The sequence below is a fragment of the Stomoxys calcitrans genome, chromosome 2 (genome assembly GCF_963082655.1).
Source record: "Stomoxys calcitrans chromosome 2, idStoCalc2.1, whole genome shotgun sequence".
Taxonomy (NCBI): domain Eukaryota; kingdom Metazoa; phylum Arthropoda; class Insecta; order Diptera; family Muscidae; genus Stomoxys; species Stomoxys calcitrans.
This window is the reverse complement of record NC_081553.1, coordinates 56,896,852-56,911,217: the sequence shown is the minus strand read 5'-3', so window position 1 is coordinate 56,911,217 and position 14,366 is coordinate 56,896,852. Positions and strand designations below refer to the sequence as shown.

General features: G+C 39.6%; 1 protein-coding gene across 2 annotated transcripts in view; it reads left to right on the top strand.

Annotated features, from left to right (window-relative positions):
- The window catches only part of LOC106089490 (dopamine receptor 1), a 266,083-nt gene that overhangs the window by 163,180 nt on the left and 88,537 nt on the right, over nt 1-14,366 (top strand). For both annotated transcript variants that reach the window (XM_059361340.1, XM_059361339.1), the window contains exon 4: nt 11,540-11,669. In XM_059361340.1, the coding sequence (XP_059217323.1) occupies nt 11,540-11,669 (130 nt within the window). The remainder of the gene's footprint in view (nt 1-11,539; nt 11,670-14,366) is intronic.

Below are 14,366 nucleotides of genomic sequence, written 5' to 3'. Positions count from 1 at the left end.
TCCACAGAGTTTGAAATCAATTCAAATGTTGCATATCTCATTAGATGCCATATCTCATGTCGAGTGCCGACAACAACAGAGACTATGAAACTGATAAATATTTGTGTAATAAATTGCTAAAGCTTTTTTTCCCCCCCATTGCTGATGGGTTGTAGTTGGTGTCCCACTTTTGTGAAGTGATTGATGAAGCTATTAAATCTGCTCATTCACAATGTTTAATTGACTATCGAAAGTGGTAGTGGAAGTATTTAGCAAGAGTTACATATCATTGCGCACATGTAGATAAACTCGTGGGAAGTGGGTAATACACTTCAAATTGTGCCTAATTATGTGAAAGGAATGTTGTTCAGATAAGCGTTTGGGAAAAACTATACAAAAAAAAAAAAAAAAACTATAACGAGTAAAAGCGTGCTAAGTTCGGCCGGGGCGAATCTTATATACCCTCCACTACGGATCGCATTTGTCGTGTTCTTTGTCCGGTATCCCTTTTTGGGCAAACAAAGGACAATGGAGAAGTGTTGATATTGGAGCTTTATCAAGTTATGGTTCAATTCGGGCCATTATTAGACTAAATGTTGAAGACCATAGAAGAAGTAATTGTTTAAAATTTCAGCCAATATAATGCTATATCAGGTTACACACCGATTGGACCCATACGTGGCACTTCTGTTCGAAGTCATAACGAAAAAACTCGTGCAAAATTTCAGCCAAATCCGATAAGAATTGCTCAAGAAATCAAGAACCCAGATAGGTTTATATGGAATGATTTGAACCATATTTAGAAAGAAGTTGGAAATTTCAGCCAAAACGCACAAGAATTGCGCCCTCTAGCGGCTCAGGAGTTTAAGATCCCAGATCGGTTTATATGGGAGCTATATCAGGTTATAGACCGATTTAAACCATACTTGAAACAGTTGTTAGAAGTCAGAATAAAACACCTTTTGCGACATTTCAGCCAAATCGCACAAGAATTGCACCCTCTAGCGGCATATGAGGTCAAGATCCCAGATCGATTTATATGGGAGCTATATCAGGTTATAGACCGATTTAAACCATACTTGTAACAGTTGTTAGAAGTCAGAATAAAACACCTTTTGCTAAATTCCAGCCAAATCGGATAATAATTGCGCCCTCTAGAGGCTCAAGAAGTCAAGATCCCAGATCGGCTTATATGACGGCTATATCAGGTTATAGACCGATTTAAACCATACATGGCACAGTTGGTGAAAGTCATAACAAAACACGTCATGCAAAGTTTCAGCCAAATCAAATAATAATTGCGCCCTCTAGCGACTCAAGAAATCAAGATCCAAGATCGGTTTATATGCAGTTTATATGGTAGCTATATCAGGTTATGGAATGATTTGAACCATACTTGGCACAGTTGTTAGAAGTCATAATGGAACACCACATCTAAACTCGGATAAGAATTGCGCCCTCTAGTGGCATATGAGGTCAATATCCCAGATCGGTTTATGTGGCAGCTTGAAAGTCAGAATAAAATAACTTTTGCACAATTTTAGCCAAATCGGATAAGAATAGCGCCCTCTAGTGGCCCAAGAAGTCTAGATCCCAAATCGGTTTATATGGCGGCTATATCAGATTATAGACCCATTTGCACCATACTTAGTACAGTTGTTGGAAGTAGTAAAAAAACTCTTCATGCAAAATTTCAGCCAAATCGGATAAGTATGGCGCCCTCTAGTGGGTAAAAATGTCAAGATCCAAATTGGTTTATATGGCAGCTATATCAAAACATGGACCGATAAGGCCCATTTACAATCCCAACTGACCTACACTAAAAAAAAGTATTTTTGATCTGACTTCTTGAGCGCGGCTTGTTAGCGCTCAAGGAGTCAGATCGGGAGATCGGTTTATCTGAGACCTATATCGTGTTCTCGACCGATTTGGACCTTACTTCGCACTTTTGTTGTGAGTCATAACAGAACACTATGTGCAAAATTTTGGCTTATAAGGGCTCAAGAAGTCAAATCGGAATATCGGTTTACGTGGGAGCTATATCAGATTCTTGACCGATTTTGACCGTACTTTACACAGTTGTTGGAAATAATAATAGAACACTATGCACAAAATTTCGACCAATCCTGATGGAAATTGAGGCTTCTAGGGACTCAAGAAATTAAATCGGGAGATCGGTTTATACGGGAGCTATATCGGGTTATAGAGCGATTTGGACCGTACCAAGCACAGCTGCCGGAAGTCATAACAGAACGCTATGCATAAAATTACAGCCAAATCTGATGAAAATTTAGGCTTCTAGGCGCTTAAGAAGACAAATCGGGAGATCGGTTTATATGGGAGCTATATGGGGTTATATACCGATTTGAACCGTATTTGGCACTGTTGTTGGATCATAACAGAACACTTTGTGCAAAATTTTAGCCAAATCAGACAAAAATTGCTGCCTCCAGGGGCTCAAAAAGTCAAATCGGGAGACCGGTTTATATGGGAGCTATATTCGGTTCTTGGCCGAATTGGGGCGTACTCAGCACGGTTGTTGGAAGTTATAACGGAACATCACGTGCAAAATTTCAGCCAAAACGGACAAAAATTACGGCTTCCAGGGGCTCAAGAAGTCAAATCGGGAGTCCGGTTTATATGGCAGCTATATTCAAATCTGAACCGATATGGCCCATTTGCAATCCCCAACGACATACATCAATATAATGTATCTGTCCAAAATTTCAAGCGGCTAGCTTTTCACGTTCGACCGCTATAGTGATTTCGACAGACGGACGGACGGACGGACAGACGGACGGACAGGCGGATGGACAGACGGACGGACAGGCGGACGGACAGACGGATGGACAGGCAGACGGACAGACATGACTAGTTCGACTCAGAATGTCGAGACGATCAGGAATATATATACTTTATGGGGTCCTTTTTTATACCCTACAACACTCCCCAATCCCATTTCTATATAAAAATTTTGTTAAATTTTTATTTCGTGTATTTGTTTTGGCTTCTAGAACCGGTCAATTGTATATATGATCTTTTTACGTTAGACGAGCTTAAATGATCACGTGAATGCAGGCACGTCAGACGAGCGGATATGATACACTAGGCACTGAAGGTCTTACCAACCTAGAAACGCGTCTGCCAATGGTCTGATATCAATGCCCGATTGTCTGATAGCCGTCAGTAGGGACCGAAGTCCCATCCGCTTCAAATAAAGTATACGCCTCCTTTCTGAAAAATCGAATACGGAAAATCCACTCTCGAATCGGTCTCGACGACAGTTAGTCTGAGACCCTCCTCAGCCTACCCATAGCATCCGAAGAGGAAATGTGGCCGTGGACGTAAACGCTTTTTATACGCAACACCGTAGAATGGGGGGCATATTCATTTAGTCATTCCGTTTGCAACACAACGAAATATCGGTACCGAACCTACAAAGTACAAATATTTCGGATCGCCGTAAAATTTAAAGACGATTTAACGATGTCCGTGTGTCCGTCCGTCTGTGGTAATCACTCTAGAGTCTTCAAAAAGTGTATCAGCTACGTCTTCTAGGATTAGTCTTCAACCAATTTCTGGTAGCCCATCTCGGTAGGCTCGACAGTGATCTTTCCCTAATATCGCTGATCTGGAGAGACAACGGCTAGATATAACTTAAGGCACCCGGACCACCGGGACCACCGGTTATATCTAGCCGTTGTCTCTCTAGATCAGCGATATTAGGCAAAGATCACTGTAAAGATTACCGAGATTGGATATCAGAAATTGGTTGAAGACTAACCCAAAAAAGACGTAGCTGATACTCTTCATTCGGAGATATAAAAACCGGATTTCAGACTCCCGTCTTTGAAGGGGCCCACTCTGCATTTGTCAAAGGAGCCCAAACCACCTAGAGCACATGATCTTGAAAACAACTCAGCTCTATCCATTTCATATTTCAAAGAGTTATCTCTATCCGTTCTCAAATGGCATATTTCTACAAGTTTTATACCCACCACCATAGGATGGGGGTAAACTAATCTATTCATTCCTTGAAATATTCGTCTAAGACCCCATAAAGTGTATATATATTATTGATCGTCTCGACGGTTTGAGTCGCTCTAGCCATGTCGGTCCGTCCGTCTGTCGAAATCGCGATAGAAGTCGATTTTGTCTGATTGGCTGATATGGAAGGAAACATAGGCTATATAATTTTTTGATATCGGGAGGGGGGCGGACCCTCCCCCTTACCACAAAACTACTACCCAAAAAAAAAATGGACCGATCAGGACACAATGGGATTCAAATGAACGTTATTCAAGAGTAGAATACGAACATCATAATAAATGTCGGGTCCAAGTACCTGAGGGGCCGCCCCAGCCCCAATATCCTGACAATATGGGATCCTGACAATATGGGCCTCAAATGAAAGGTATTCGGGAATAGATTATGAATATGGTCAGCAAGTAAGAATAGGCTTTGTAATTTATTGATAACGGAAGGGGGCGGACTTCCACCGTTACCCCAAAAAACACCGCCCAAAATCAAAAGTACACCGATAAGGACAATATGGATATCAAATGAAAAGTATGCGGGAGTAGATAATGAATCTGGCATACAAATTCATGTCGAAGTATAGGGGGTTACTCCACCCACACAAAACGCCCAAAATGGGCACATTAGCCAATCACGAATATATGGGACTCGGTTTGTTTGTTCCATTTAGACTGAAAAACGGCTGAACCAATTTTCTCGAAATTTTCGCACATAATGTGGAGGTTGGTGCGGTCGGAAGGGGGACGGACCCTCCCCCTTATGCCCAATATACAACCGAAAATCAAAAGTCGACCGATCAGGACAATATAGGTATCAAAGGAAAGGTATTGGAGAGTAGAATACGAATATGGCATTAAAATTTGAGTCCAAGTACCCATTGAGCCACCCCTACCCCAAAACTCCCCCAAACAGACATATTGGACTTTCATTCCAATATGGGGCTCAAATGAAAGGATTTCAGGAGTAGATTTCGAATCGGGCTACAAAATCAGATCGAAGTATAGGGAGCACGCCACCCCCCAAAAAAGCCATTAGACCCATTATGACTATATGATACTTGACTGAACTGAGATTTTTCTAAAATTTTTATAGATTGTGTACGTTTGCCTGGAAGGAAACGTAGGCTATATAATTTTTAGATATCGGGTGGAGGCGGACCCTCCCCTTTACCCCAAAACGCCACCCATATCCGAAAGTGATCCGAATTTTTTATTTTTTTATGTTTTTTGCCTGTTAGGGCGAATATCATTAACTTTTTAAATTTTTGTTTGTTTCTCTTTCGAGACGAGCTCAATGATCGGAAGGATGGATATATCTCCGATCGTTGAGCTCGTCTCGAAAGAGAAACAAACAAAAATTGAAAAATTTAATTATCTTCGCCCTAACAGGCAAAAAACTTGAAAAATTAAACGCTTAGACAACGGCAATGGCTCTCGCTATTGCTCCGTGTGCACAGGTTCGAATCCTGGCCGGGTTCTGGCGAATTTTCATTTTTCAAGTTTTTTGCCTGTTAGGGCGATGGGCATCATCAAATTTTTCAATTCCTGCTTGTTACTCTTTCATTGATCAGATGGATGGATGGATCTCCGATCATTGAGCTCGTCTCGAAAGAGAACCAAACAAAAATTGATGATTAATGAGCTTCGCCCTAGCAGGCAAAAAACATGAAAAATTCGGCAGAACCCGGCCAGGATTCGAACGTGGGCACACGAGCAACAGCGAGAGCGATTGCCGTTGTCTTAGCGTTCGAAGCCATCAACACAACTTCCAACAGATGCACAAAAATCATGTGCAGGACGAAAGAAGTGTAATTTGTCGCAGAAAGAATGTCTGTCATTACACAAAAATACATGCATTGGAAAAAGTTCAGCTAATAGACAGGGTTGTTGAGTGTGGTTAATGTGGTAGTTGCCGCTATTAATACGATTCAAATACAACATACCAACGCACGGCCCTTGAAGCCATCGCACCTAATATGGTTGAAAAGTCTTCTAACCAAAGACGAAACGCGTCCCATAGTGGTTGGTGTGTGTTGCCATCTTTGGCTTTTCTTTTCCATTTGCATCTCCGATCATTGAGCTCGTCTCGAAAGAGAAACAAACAAAAAATGAAAAATTTAAAAATCTTTGCCCTAACAGAAAACAGGTTTTCTATAAAATTCTTTTTCATTCCTTTCTCTTTCTATGCACAAAATCTTGATCAAAACTTTTAAGTGATTTCAAATTTCGTACCCCTTGTAATTTTACTCGTTACGACCCTATGTTCACAGAGGAAAATACCGCATTAACTTGTAATAAGGCCAAACAATAAACCATGTTTATTTCCTGTTGATAGCAACAAAGTAACACATCATACATGGCAAAACTACATACGAGTGTGAATCCTCTCTCCCTCCCTCTCTCTCTCTCACACTCACTATCTCTCTGTCAATGAGTGTGAGTGCAAGTGTCCATTGAATAACAAAGTTTGCATGTGCGTATCACCACTAAACGCCTGTTACATGGGGTGTGTGTGTGTGTGTGTGGGTGTGTGTATTTCAATCTGTATGTGAATTATTATCATTTGCGAGAACAATGCTGTCCACAAATTGGTTGTCAAGCCATGTCTGTGGCAAACGACAGTTGGCAACTGACATTTTACAGAAGAACGACGAGTAGAGGACTGCAGTATCAGCCAGCCCAGTAGCAGCACCAGCACCAGCTGCTTGTATATCCGCCTGTCATGATGTGTGGCCAACCGCCTACCGGCTCCCCAGTAGCTTTGGATAGTGTGGCCAAGGCATAGAGTGGTATTGTATATTAAATTCTGATGTGACTATGGTTAGGGATTCGCTCCAGCGACAAGAGCCCCTACACATGACATTCAAACACATATTGGTTTGCTTTCGATTATATTTGCTTGAATTGCAATTTGCATACATAATGGTAACCACAAACTTGCAGATACAAAATTTCCATATTCTTGTGACACTTTTTGCATGCGAATAAAGCAAACGAATCGAAATCAATAGCAGAATGAAGCAGCCACACGAGCCCCACTACCCTTGTACCCTGCGCCTTTTCCGGCCCCACATTGGCACTAAGCAAACACAACAACAGCCACTTGGCCAACGAGCACAAATGTTGCTCTTAACGGTGATGGCATTATAGAATAGCAAGCCATGTAGCATTGAGGTTTATTTCAATAATCCATTGTGGTGGATGGAGTATAGTTCGATTTTTAAAGCTTAAGCTAAAGAAGGAAGCAGGGAAAGAGGCTTTCTCCTGCTAGTTATCCATTTTCTGTGGTAGGCATTGGTGTTTTTGGGTTTACACCCCCTTTAAAAAAAAAACGGAAATAAACAATCTCTGCTAGGCCTTACACAACAAAAACGCATAACAACGGTATAATAATCACTTTGAAAAGTCCATTTAGCAAAATGTCCGCCTCCTTTGCCATTTCAGCAAAAGATTAATTTTCCCAAAACGAAGCCTAAGAAAAATTGCCCAGAAACGAGCAAATAAATCACCGTTGTGTAAACAACAAAGAAACACCTCTAAAACACAAAGTGGAATAACTCAAATAAAGAATTAATAACCACCATTTGGTCTAAACTCCCAAAAGAAGGAGTATAAGGGTGGGTCGAATGAGATGACAGAAAAAAAAAGATGAAACAATTAAAAATACATTAAGTTCGGCATGGCCGGACTTTCGATAGACACCACCTCGGGTATATATGCAAACTCCATTTCGTCACAATCCGGTGAAAATTGGATAACTTAAGCACCCAAATTCGGCACAGACATTGAGTGGTCTAACATATATGTCACTATTCAATTTTGTAGAACAAAATATTGGTCTTTTTGGCAAATATACCCAATTATAAACCGATCTGAACCATATTAAGATCGGATGTTGGGGGTCTTAACCTACTCACTGTTTCAAATTTCAGCGAAATCGGGTACTAAAGCTTTAATGGGCTTTAGCACCTTATCGGCAGATCGGTCTATATGGCAGCTATATCTGAATATAGTCCGATCTGAACCATATTTGGATCCTATGTTGGGATCATACTATTCACTGTTTCAAATTTCAGCAAAATCGGTTCAAAAATAAAGGTTTTATGGGCTTAAGACCCTTTTTCTGGAGATCGGTCTATATGACAGCTATATCTAAATATAGTACGATCTGAACCATATTGGAGTGGGACGTTGGTAGGTCTAAAACTACTCACTGTTTCAAATTTCAGCAAAATCGTATAACAAATAAAGCTTTTATGGGCTTTAGACCCCTTATCGGGAAATCGATCTATACGGCAGCTATATCTAAATATAGTCCGATATGTACCATATTTGAGTCGGATGTTAAGGGGCTTAAAACTGCACACCATTCCAAATTTCAGCGAAATCGGATAAAAAATAAAGCTTTTATGGCTTTCAGACCCCTTTTCGGGGGATCGCTCTATATGGCAGCTATATCTAAATATGGACCGATCTAATCCATATTCAGGTCAGATATCGGGAGGCTTAAAATAACCCACTGTTTTAAATTTCAGCGAAATCGGGTAATAAATAAAGCTTTAATGGCCTTCAGACTCTTTATCGGGAGATCGGTCCAAATGGCAGCTATATCTAAATATAGACCGATCTTATCGAAAATTAGGCCAGATGTCGGGAAGCTTAAAATAACTCCCTGTTGCAAATTTCAGCAAAATCGGATGAAAAATAAAGCTTTTAGGGGCATTAGACCCGTTATCGGAAAATCGGTCAATATAGCAGCTATATCCAAATATAGTCCGATTTGGCCCGTTCAAGAACTTAACCAGCGTGCATCAAAAAGCCGTATCTGTGTCAAATTTCAGGTCAATATCTCAATTTTTGAATTCTCTAGAGTGATTACAACAGACGGACGGACAGACACACGGACATCGTTAAATCGTCTTAGAATTTAACGACGATCCGCAATATATATACTTTGTAGGGTCGGAAATTGATCTTTCGATGTGTTGCAAACGGAATGACTAAATGAATATTCCCCCTATCCTACGTTGGTGGGTATAAGAATCTATTTGTGTTTGTTTGTGTGTTCCTTATAGACTGAGAAACGGCTGAACTGATTTTCTTGAAATTTTCACTGATGGTGCATAATGATCCTGCGATGAAAATAGGGTACTAAATGTTTTCATATCTGAAGGGGGGGGCGGACCCTCCCCCTTATCCTAATTTTCAGAAACGCCAGATCTCAGAGATGGGTGCTGCAATTTAAGCGAAATTTTGTGTGCTCTCTTTTAGTAACCTACAAACAAAAATTTGGTACCCAAATTTCGGATGGGGTATTTAGGGGGGGCGCCCCACCACCAAAAACCTACCAAATATATATATACACCAATCACGCCAATATGGGACTCAAATGAAAGGTATTTAAGATTAGAAAACGAAGCTGATATCTAATTGTCGGACCAAGTGTTTGGGGGACCACCCCTACCCCTAAAACACCCCTAAATCGGACATATTTACAGACCATGGTAATATGGGACTCAAATGAAAGGTATTTGCGAGTAAAATACGTATCTGATATCCAAATGTGGGACCAAGCTTCTGGGGGTCCACCCCCTCACCAAAACACCCCTCAAACAGGACTTATTTACTGACCATGGCAATATGGGGCTTAAATAAAAGGTATTTGAGTATAGAACAAGAATCTGATATCCAGATGTTGGACCAAGGGCCGCCCCGAGAACATCCCCCAAAGTAGACAAATTTACGACCATAGCAATATGGGGCTCAAATGAAAGGTCTTTGGAAGTAAAGTACGAATCTAGAATCAATGTTCGGGAAAAGAACCTATGGGGCCACCCCATCCCCATAACACCACCCAAATAGGAAGTATTTGCTGACCATTGAAATATGAGACTCAAATAAGAGGTATTTTAGAGTAAAACACGAATCTGTTATGAGAGCCAAGTCACTGAGCGGCCTCCCCATCCCCCAAAACACCCCCCAAACCGGTCATGTTTGCCGACTATGGAAAAATGGGGCACATATAAAAGGTATTTGGGAGTAGGCCACGAATCTGACATCAACATTCGGGACCAAATGTCTAAAGGACGTCCCACCACCATAACAACTCTCAAATAGGAGATATTTGCTTATCAAGACAATTTGGTTCTTCAAGAAAATGGAGCTCGATGTTTATAGTTTTTAGGGCCCATACTCCAAACCGGACATATTTGCTGGCTTTTGCAATAAGGGGTCTAAGTGAATTGTATTTGAGATTAGAAAACGAATTTAATATCCAATTTTGAGGCCAATGGCAATATGGGGTTCAAATAAATGATATATGATATACAGAGCTTAGTGTTTGGGGGACCACCCCACTCCCCAAAACAGCCCTAAATCGGGCATATTTACCGATCATAAAGGGGCTTAAAGGAAATTTATTGGGGAGTAGAGCAAGAATTGATACCCACTTTCAGGACCAATTTTCTGGGGGTTTATCCCTTTCCCAAAATACCCCACGAACAGCAATTTTTTAGTGACCTTCGCAATATGGGGCTCAAACAAAGGTATTTGGAAGTAGAATACGAATTTGATATCCAAATGTAGGCATCACACCTTCCCCAAAACACCCCCCAAAGGGTAAAATTTTTGCAACCAATTCAATGAGTGGCTCAAATGAATGGTATTTGAGATTAGAAAACGAATTTGATAACCAATTTTGGGACCATGTGTTTGGGGGACGCCTCATCCTGTAAACTCCCCTCAAAACCAGTGGCAATATGGGGTTTAAATCAATGGTATTTGAGGGAAGAGCACGATGTTGATATTTTTTCAGGGTCAAGTGTCTGGGGTGAGGTGGCCACTCCCGCAAACACCCCTAAATCAGACATCATGAGAATATCGGGATGAAATAAAGTATTTTAAGAATGGAGTACACCTTTCATCCAAACTTAAATTCGTAGACCAATAAAGATTAAATTGGATTCAGATACAGGCATTTTTATTGTTAAACTGTTTATCAAGCGATATACTATTCTCGTAGCATGGTATTTCACTAAAAGCTCTTTAATTGTCGAAAATAAATATTGCAAGGAAACTTTTGTTCCATATAAAGTAAAAGAAGGCGCAGCGGGGCGGGCCCGGTCCAGCTAGTTTTGTATAGAAATAAAATGTTGGAAACATTTTGTTTTGTCTCTATTTTTTAATTTAGCGTTTTTTTACGAATTGTTTATTAAACTCACCCGTCTTCTTTACTATTTACCTACGTCTCATTTTTGTTCCTTGTTATGAAGTCAGCAAATAGCAAAACTTAATCATCATCAGTCTTTGGGAAATATTTAGAAAACGTGACAATGTTGCTGAATTATCAAATGACCTGATTTCATTTTTCTAATTATGCAATCTCCTGTGCGCGCTACTTTCTTTTGGCCCCCCCTAGCTCTCTCTCTCTCTCCCTATTCGAGCTGTTTTATAGAGCACTTCCTAGTTTTTGCCATAGCGAGTGTACTTATTTCTTGGTTTACTCTCTTTTGTTTCATTTTCAGGTTATTGGATTTTTGGTGCACAATTTTGTGATACATGGGTAGCCTTCGATGTGATGTGCTCGACGGCGTCCATACTGAATTTATGTGCAATATCCTTAGACCGTTATATACATATAAAGGATCCACTGAGGTAAGTTTGTATGGCCAAACATTAAATAATCGCTCACTTGGCCCATACACAATTTTCCATTCAATCATCAACCAACACTCACCCATACATGCTCGTAAGCAATCAAAATTCCCATACACATATACAAATGACCACTACGTACAGAAGGATAACGATTTTCACTCACTGAAAAATAGAAACAAAAATAAGCAAAGGGCAACATATTATAAGAGCCACAAAGGAGAGGGGTGGCGAAGATATAATCCTTGTACAACACACCCTCTATTTAGGTCGTCGTCGTCGTTGAAATCGATGAAGTTGATGTAAATACTATCATCATGATGGCGCTGATGATGGTTATGACGAGGTTTACGATGATGTTGATGGTCATGGCGGCAAATGGATATTGCCCGGCCACTCTTCATTGGCTAAGTTGTCATGTGCGCACACACAACCTGAGGCCAGTTGGTGAGTGAATGTTGAAGGATATGTGGTTCGTTTAAACAAAGTTTAAACAAATTTTGGTTAGCTTAAGTTGCAGGAAAATTATTTTAATAACAGATATCTTTAGACTTAAGCAACATGAAAACTAAATAGGATTTAAAGAGAAAAAGAATGCTGCGATATCTAAAAGTATGCTAAAACAAAATAATCTGGGGGGACGCCCCATCCCAAAACCCACCCGAACGGGCATATTTACCGATTCGGACAATATGGGTACCAAATAAAAGATATTTTAGAGTAGAGTACGAACTTGGTACAAAAATGTCACACTAAGTGTCGGGGGGTGGGGGGGGTCTCCCACCCCCAAAAACACCACCCAACAGGACACATTTATCGCTTTGGGCAATATGGGTATCAAATGAAAGGTATTTTGGAGTTAAATACGAATATGGTATTGAAAATTGGGTTCAAGTACATAGGGGGCCGCCCCAGGCCCAAAACCGCCCCAAAAGTAGTGCCCAAAATCAAAAGTGGACCGATCGGGAAAATATGGGTCTCAAATAATAGGCTTTCGGGAGTAGAATACGAATATGGTGTCAAATATTGGATCCAAATACCTAGGCCGTTCCCCTAGAGTAACGCCCAAAATAAAAAGTCGACCGTTCGAGACAGTTAAGGACCCCAAGAAATGTATTCGATAGTAGAGTATGAAAATGATATGAAAAATTGGATCCAAGTATCTAGAGAGTCGTCCCAAGCCTAAAACCTGAAACCTAAAACTGAAAGGTATTTGGGAGTAGAATATAAATGTGATATTTAATATCGGGTCCCAGTACCTAGCGAGCCGACCAAGCCCAAAACCACCCCAAAAGAATCGCCAAAAATTAAAGTGTACCGATCGGGACAATATGGGACTCAAATAATAGGCTTTCGGGAGTAGAATACGAATATGGTGTCAAATATTGGATCCAAATACCTAGGCCGTTCCCCTAGAGTAACGCCCAAAATAAAAAGTCGACCGTTCGAGACAGTTAAGGACCCCATGAAATGTATTCGATAGTAGAGTATGAAAATGATATGAAAAATTGGATCCAAGAATCTAGAGAGTCGTCCCAAGCCTAAAACCTCCCTAAATGAAAATGGACCGATCGGGACAAAATGGGACTCTAATGAAAGGTATTGGAGTGTAGAAAACGAATATGATGTCAAAAATCTAAGTACCTTGGTCGCCGCCCCAAGCGCAATACCGCATCAAAAGTATCGCCCAAGATCAAAAATGGACAGACCGGAACCATATGGGACTCCAATGAAAGGTATTCGGGAGTAGAGTGCGAATATGATTATCGAATATTAAAAATTAGGTGTAATTACCAAGGGGGCCGCCCCAAAAACAAAACCGGCCCAAGTGGGCATATTAGACCATCATGAAGGGTCTAATGTTGATATAAGGATTCAAGTATCTCGATCACGTGCTGTCGTTCTGCCGTTCAGCAGGGCATGTATATCGCGACAATAAAGGATTCAAAAAAAAAAAAAATGAAAGGATGTGTCAGAGAGCAATCCCCCTTCTCCTATCCTACCAAAAAAAGGAACTAAAAATAATATATGAAGGCCGATCAGGATAGAATAGAACAGGAATAAAAAAAATAAAATTTTGACAAAAATTTCATATAAATGAATAAAAGTTTGATAAAATTTACTATAGACAAAATTTTTTAAAAAATTTTCTATAAATTAGAATTTTTGACAAAAATTTTTATAATAAGAATATTGACAAAATTTTCTATAAAAATAATGCGATGACAATTTCTTTATTACATTAAAATTTTCATAAAATATTCTAAAAAATTATAAAAAATTTTTTATAAAAAAAATTTTGACAAAATTTTCAAAAAAAATAATTTTTTGACAAAATTTTTTATAAAAATACAAATGTGACAAAATTTTCTTTTAAAAATAATTTTGATGCAATTTTCTATAGACATACATTTTTGATAAAATTTCAAAAAAAAAAAAAAATTGAAAAAATTTTTATAAAAATATAATTTTGAGAAAAATTTTTATAAAAATAATATTTTTTTGTAAGTTTTCGAACACTGCCCAGCTCGAGATCATATTCAATGCTTTCTAATCAAAGAATATCAGAGCAAAAAATTTATAAAAGTTGAGTATGTGTATGTGTAATAATTCAAAACAATTTGACTGGCTAGTGGATCATGATTTCTGATACGCTATCGATCTTTATCAACATCTTTGCCAAATTGATTAAGATTC